The sequence below is a fragment of the Salmo salar genome, chromosome 20 (genome assembly GCF_965601325.2).
Source record: "Salmo salar chromosome 20, fSalSal1, whole genome shotgun sequence".
NCBI lineage: Eukaryota > Metazoa > Chordata > Actinopteri > Salmoniformes > Salmonidae > Salmo > Salmo salar.
Window position 1 is genome coordinate 80,645,154 of NC_138310.1, and position 7,330 is coordinate 80,652,483.

Consider the following 7,330-nt stretch of genomic DNA (forward strand, 5'->3'; position numbering starts at 1 on the left):
AATAAGGCTGGAACCTAACAAAATGTGGAAAAAGTCAAGGGGTCTGAATACCTTCCGAAGTCACTTCCTGTAGTTGTGCAATAATGTTATATGATGTACTGTTTTATCTTTTGTTTTATATGTAATGTAAGTGCTTTAATGTGTTTGGACCCCAGGAAGAGTAGCTGCTGCCATCGGGATGTCTAATAAATACAAATACAGATGTGTTGTGTCTTTACCTATGGTCAAGTTGCCTGCAATTGATTTTGTATTTATTTTTATTTAACCTTTATTTATCTAGGCAAGTCAATAAAGAACAAATTCTTATTTACAATGACAGTTTACCAAAAGTCAAAAGGCCTCCTTCGGGGACATATATATATATATTGTCACGAGTGCTGTCTTCGAATTCCCTGTCATAAATCAGCCAAGGCGCAGCGTGACGGTAGTTCCACATATTTTATTAGTGAACCCGAAACAAAACAAGAAACAGGTGAAACTGAAACAAATGTGACGTTCTGGGGCTGCTCAAACACAGCTGCACAAAAACAAGATCCCACGGAAACACAGGGAAAAACAGGCTGCCTAAGTATGTCTTCCTATCAGAGACAACGATAGACAGCTGCCTCTGATTGGAAACCATACCCGGCCAAAACATAGAACACAAAACATAGAATGCCCACCCACCTATCACACCGTGACCTAACTAAACAGGGAAAACACAGCTCTCCTAGGTCAGAGCGTGACATATATATAAATATTGGACAAATCACACATCACGACAAGAGAGACAACACTACATAAAGAGAGACCTAAGACAACAACATAGGAAGGCAGCAACACATGACAACACAGCATGTTTGCAACACAACATGACAACAACATGGTAGCAACACAACATGGTAGCAGCACAAAACATAGTACTTACATTATATGGCACAAACAACAGCACAAAGGGAAAAAGGTAGAGACAACAATACATCACACAAAGCAGCAACAACTGTCAGTAAGAGTGTCCATGATTGAGTCTTTGAATGAAGAGATTGAGATAAAACTGTCCAGCTTGAGTGTTTGTTGCAGCTCGTTCCAGTTGCTAGCTGCAGCGAACTGAAAAGAGGAGCGACCCAAAGATGTGTGTGCTTTGGGGACCTTTAACAGAATGTGACTGGCAGAACGGGTGTTGTATTACATTTACATTTTAGCAGACGCTCTTATCCAGAGCGACTTACAGTAGTGAATACATACATATCAATTCATTTCATACATTTTTTTTTTCTTCCATACTGGCCACCCGTGGGAATCAAACCCACAACCCTGGTGTTGCAAACACCATGCTCTACCAACTGAGCCACAGGTAGCTATGTGGAGGATGAAGGCTGCAGTAGGTATCTCAGATAGGGGGGAGTGAGGCCTAAGAGGGTTTTATAAATAAGCCTCAACCAGTGGGTCTTGTAACGGGTATACAGAGATGACCAGTTTACAGAGGAGTATAGAGTGCAGTGATGTGTCTTATAAGGATGGCAAATCTGATGGCCGATCGGTAAAGAACATCTAGCCGCTCGAGAGCACCCTTACCTGCCGATCTATAAATTATGTCTCCGTAATCTAGCATGGTCATCTGAATCAGGGTTAGTTTGGCAGCTGGGGTGAATGAGGAGCGATTACGATAGAGGAAACCAAGTCTAGATTTAACTTTAGCCTGCAGCTTTGATATGTGCTGAGAGAAGGACAGTGCACTGTCTTGCCATACTCCCAAGCACTTGTATGAGGTGTCTACCTCAAAATCAAATCAAATGTATTTATAAAGCCCTTCTTACATCAGCTGATATCTCAAAGTGCTGTACAGAAACCCAGCCTAAAATCCCAAACAGCAAACAATGCAGGTGTAGAAGCACGGTGGCTAGGAAATACTCCCTAGAAAGGCAAGAACCTGGAAGAAACCTAGAGAGGAACCAGGCTATGAGGGGTGGCCAGTCCTCTTCTGGCTGTGCCGGGTGGAGATTATAACAGAACATGGCCAAGATGTTCAAATGTTCATAGGTGACCAGCAGGGTCAAATAATAATAATCACAGTGTATGTCGAGGGTGCAACAGGTCAGCACCTCAGGAGTAAATGTCAGTTGGCTTTTCATAGCCGATCATTCAGATTATCTCTACCGCTCCTGCTGTCTCTAGAGAGTTGAAAACAGCAGGTCTGGGACAGGTGGCACGTCTGTTGAACAGGCCAGGATTCCATAGCCGCAGGCAGAATAGTTGAAACTGGAGCAGCAGCATGGCCAGGTGGACTGGGGACAACAAGGAGTCATCAGGCCAGATAGTCCTGAGGCATGGTCCTAGGGCTCAGGTCCTCCGAGAGAGAGAAAGAAAGAAAGAAAGAAAGAAAGAAAGAAAGAAAGAAAGAAAGAAAGAAAGAAAGAAAGAAAGAAAGAAAGAAAGAAAGAAAGAAAGAAAGAAAGAGAGAAAGACAGAGAGAGTTAGAGAGAGCATATTTAAATTCACACAGGACACCGGATAAGACTGGAGAAATACTACAGATATAACAGACTGGCCCTAGCCCCCCGACACATAAACTACTGCAGCATAAATACTGGAGGCTGAGACAGGAGTGGTCGGGAGACACTGTGGCCCCATCCGACGATACCCCCGGACAGGGCCAAACAGGCAGGATATAACCCCACCCACTTTGCCAAAGCACAGCCCCCACACCACTAGAGGGATATCTTCAACCACCAACTTACCATCCTGAGACAAGGCCGAGTATAGCCCACAAAGATCTCAGCCACGGCACAACCCAAGGGGGGGCGTCAACCCAGACAGGAAGATCACGTCAATGACTCAACCCACTCAGGGACGGCATGGAAGAGCACCAGTAAGCCAGTGACTCAGCCCCTGTAACAGGGTTAGAGGCAGAGAATCCCAGTGGAGAGAGGGGAACCAGCCAGGCAGAGACAGCAAGGGCGGTTCGTTGCTCAAGCTCTGAATCCTCAGAGGTAGTAATAACACCTGTGGGGAGAGGTGCATTCTTCTTACCACCCACATGACCTTTGTTTTGGAGGTGTTCAGAACAAGGTTAAGGGTAGAGAAAGCTTGTTCGGACACTAAGAAAGCTTTGTTGTAGAGCATTTAACACAAAATCCGGGGAGGGGCCCGCTGAGTATAAGACTATCATCTGCATATAAATGGATGAGAGAGCTTCCTACTGCCTGAGCTATGTTGTTGATGTAAATTGAGAAGAGCGTGGGGCATGGGATTGAGCCTTGGGGTTCTCCCTCGATGACAGGCAGTAGCTGAGACAGCAGATTTTCTGATTTTATACACTGCACTCTTTGAGAGAGGTAGTTAGCAAACCAGGCCAAACATCAGTCAGTCAATCAATCAGTCAAGAAACCAATCAATCAATCGTTCAGTCAATGAACAGCTACAGTCTATTATTTTGTTGATGAGTGTTCACTTCACTATACACGTGTGTGTATTACCAATGATCTATAACCATCCTAATCCTGATGAATGCAACACAGCTTTATCACCACTAGATGTCAGACTGATGTTAGAAAATACAGTTGACTTCCATTCACTGGATGGCGTTATAGAACCCCCCTCTCTCTGTTTCTCTTTTTCTGACTCTCTCTGTCTCTCTCTCTCTCTCTTGCTCTCTCTCTTTCTCTCTCTCTCTCTCTCGCTCTTTCTATTTGTCTTTATCTGACTCTCTCTCTGTTTCTATTTATCTGACTTTCTCTTTCTCTGTTTCACTTTATCTGACCTCTCTCTCTCTCTCTCTCTCTCTCGCTCTCTGTTTCTATTTATCTGACTTTCTCTCTTTCTGTTTCACTTTATCTGACTTTCTCTTTCTCTGTTTCACTTTCTCTCTCTCTCTCTCTCTGTTTCTCTTTATCTGACTCTCTCTCTCTCTGTGTTTCTCTTTATCTGACCTCTCTCTGTTTCTCTTTATCTGACTCTCTCTCTCTCTCTGTTTCTCTTTATCTGACTCTCTCTGTTTCTCTTTATCTGACCCCTCTCTCTCGTTTCTCTTTATCTGACTCTCTCTGTTTCTCTTTATCTGACTCTCTCTCTCTCTCTGTTTCTCTTTATCTGACTCTCTCTGTTTCTCTTTATCTGACTCTCTCTCTCTCTCTGTTTCTCTTTATCTGACTCTCTCTGTTTCTCTTTATCTGACTCTCTCTCTCTCTCTGTTTCTCTTTATCTGACTCTCTGTTTCTCTTTATCTGACTCTCTCTGTTTCTCTTTATCTGACTCTCTCTCTCTCTCTGTTTCTCTTTATCTGACTCTCTCTGTTTCTCTTTATCTGACTCTCTCTGTTTCTCTTTATCTGACTCTTTCTGTTTCTTTTTATCTGACTCTCTCTCTCTCTCTCTCTCTCTCTCTCTCTCTCTCGGTGTATCATACAATGAGTCTACATGGCAGAGGGGGAGATTCATAACTAGAGTGCAGAGGCCTGCCCGCTGTCCTGTGATAGATGGAGCCCCACCATTCGATCCCATGGAATCTGTTTTTCTTCAATATAGCCACGCAGCACACTGAACATTCTCTGTGCCGTTTCATACCCGGAAATTGTGAGACAAAAACAATATGTCCTTGTAAATAGCATCCCCCGACAGGTAGCGAACAAATGTCAATGCATCTCGGCCCTCACAGCCCATGGGTTTTTGAGTCATTCAGTAAGAGTTGCCTCTTGATTGCTGGCTATAGCATAATTCTTAGGTGTTGATTTGAATTTCTGTGCCTCTGCCTCCCCACACATTGTTTTCAACATATTGCGGCCGGTAATATCAAAGTCTCTTCAATCGTGTGTGGTTTCAGAGCGAATGCGGGCTTAGCCATTCACTGTGGGAATGATTCAAGTGCAACGGTCAAGTGCAGCCTTTTCCCACGTTCTAAGGGCTCTCTCTGGTTGAATTCTATCTTTTAGATTTGAATGATTTTCTTTTAGATTTTTAAGGTTAACCACATTACAAGGATTTTGAGAGACAAAGACAATATTATAATAATTCTTATTTTTACCAGGATTTTGGAAATTCTCCCATGACCCCATTTTCATATCAGGCGGTCGCGACCCCTAGTTTGGGAACCGCTGTGCTAGAGTGTTGTGTACGGGGTGGTGGATAGGTAGAGTCCCATGACACTGAATCAGAAGGTTGTGTGTTTAATCCCAGTCGTGGACACTGGTTTAAACCTTAACCCTTACCTTAACCATTTGGAGGGAGTGCCGAAACTTTAAGTAAAGTTTCACCCATTTTGAATGTTATATTGTTTTTGTGCATCTCTGAGTGATGTTCTATCGATTCCCTGGGTCATTTTATGTTTTCATGCGTAGTTGAGCTATTGCAGTTCAAACAGGTAGCAATCCGGCCAGTATGACATAGTACTGTGATAAAGTCTCTCACTACACTGGAAGTTAATAGGAATAGGACTTTTCGATGGTGATAACGTCTATCATACATGTCAGATTTCAATACTGGCCGGTGTCATAACGCGGGACATTGTCTTCTCTCAAATGAGCTATTGATCATATTTTTGCGATATTCCTACCTCAAGATTTTTTTTATTTATCAGAGGGTCTAACACATTTCTCTTATTTGTCTGCCTCTTCAATCCAGGGTGCATTTCATGGTGCTGTTGCAAATGTCAGACTCCACTCAGTGAAATTGTAGACTCCTAAATTGATAGTGCGGTTTGTTCAGGTGATTTTACAGCTAACTAGCTACTTCACATGCTGATATTGACTGTAGTATTATTGTGTGTAGCTACGTTTGCTAGCTAGCCAGCCAACCCATAGAGAGAGCATTGCATTGAGGGTTTTGAGCGGCAACTGATTTCCAATTCTGGAATGTCTAATTCTGCAGTGAGACAGATTAAAACTGTCTGGAGTTTTCTGTTACCTGAGGTGATTCAATGGAGTAACAAATGACACGATTTTAAACTGAAATCCCACTTCCCTGGATGGAAATGACGACCAAGCGGGCGATCCAGACACAAACACACACACACACACACACACACACACACACACACACACACACACACACACACACACACACACACACACACACCATTGAGTTAGGCCAATAAACATAGCTATATTTACATTCTGTGTGAGTTTGTCCAGGACTAATAAGAAGGAAACAGTGAAGGCGTGGGATCAGAGGGTTTTGGACTACTGTCTCATTGGCATTCTGGTCAGCAATCAAACTGTTTGCAGAGTTAGTGTTCCATGAAAATAAAATGCACAAATACAGAAATTAATGGGCGTGTGGTCATAAACACACACACACACACACACACACACACACACACACACAATGGGCTCAAGCAGAGCGTAGTTGTGTGTGTTTTTAAAGATCAGCTGGTTCCAGCTGAGGAAGATCCAGTGACATTTAGCCACCGGCTGGGATTAAAGGTTTACAGCTACACCCTTAACCACACACACAGGTCTGATTAGAGAGACACACTCCTGTCCCATCCACTTCCCTTATGTCTAATCCTACCATTCCCTCATGTCCACTCCTACCATCCACTTCCCTTATGTCTAATCCTACCATTCCCTCATGTCCACTCCTACCATCCACTTCCCTCATGTCTAATCCTACCATCCACTTCCCTCATGTCCAATCCTACCATCCACTTCCCTCATGTCTAATCCTACCATCCACTTCCCTCATGTCTAATCCTACCATCCACTTCCCTCATGTCTAATCCTACCATCCACTTCCCTCATGTCCACTCCTACCATCCACTTCCCTCATGTCTAATCCTACCATCCACTTCCCTCATGTCTAATCCTACCATCCACTTTCCTCATGTCTAATCCTACCATCCACTTCCCTCATGTCTAATCCTACCATCCACTTCCCTCATGTCTAATCCTACCATCCACTTCCCTCATGTCTACTCCTACCATCCACTTCCCTCATGTCCAATCCTACCATCCACTTCCCTCATGTCCACTCCTACCATCCACTTCCCTCATGTCTAATCCTACCATCCACTTCCCTTATGTCTAATCCTACCATCCACTTCCCTCATGTCTAATCCTACCATCCACTTCCCTCATGTCCACTCCTACCATCCACTTCCCTCATGTCCAATCCTACCATCCACTTCCCTCATGTCCAATCCTACCATCCACTTCCCTCATGTCCACTTCTACCATCCACTTCCCTCATGTTTCTCCTACCATCCACTTCCCTCATGTCCAATCCTACCATCCACTTCCCTCATGTCCAATCCTACCATCCACTTCCCTCATGTCCACTCCTACCATCCACTTCCCTCATGTCCAATCCTACCATCCACTTCCCTCATGTCCACTCCTACCATCCACTTCCCTCATGTC

At 43.9% G+C, this 7,330-nt stretch overlaps 1 protein-coding gene across 1 annotated transcript in view; it reads right to left on the reverse strand.

Moving 5' to 3' along the window:
* Nucleotides 1-419: 419 nt before the first annotated feature.
* Nucleotides 420-7,330, reverse strand: part of rab38a (RAB38a, member RAS oncogene family) — a 108,125-nt gene continuing 101,214 nt past the window's right edge. Inside the window, exon 3 of the mRNA XM_082966756.1 lies at nt 420-2,326. Coding sequence (XP_082822882.1) covers nt 2,285-2,326 — 42 coding nt within the window. The 3' untranslated portion in view covers nt 420-2,284. The remainder of the gene's footprint in view (nt 2,327-7,330) is intronic.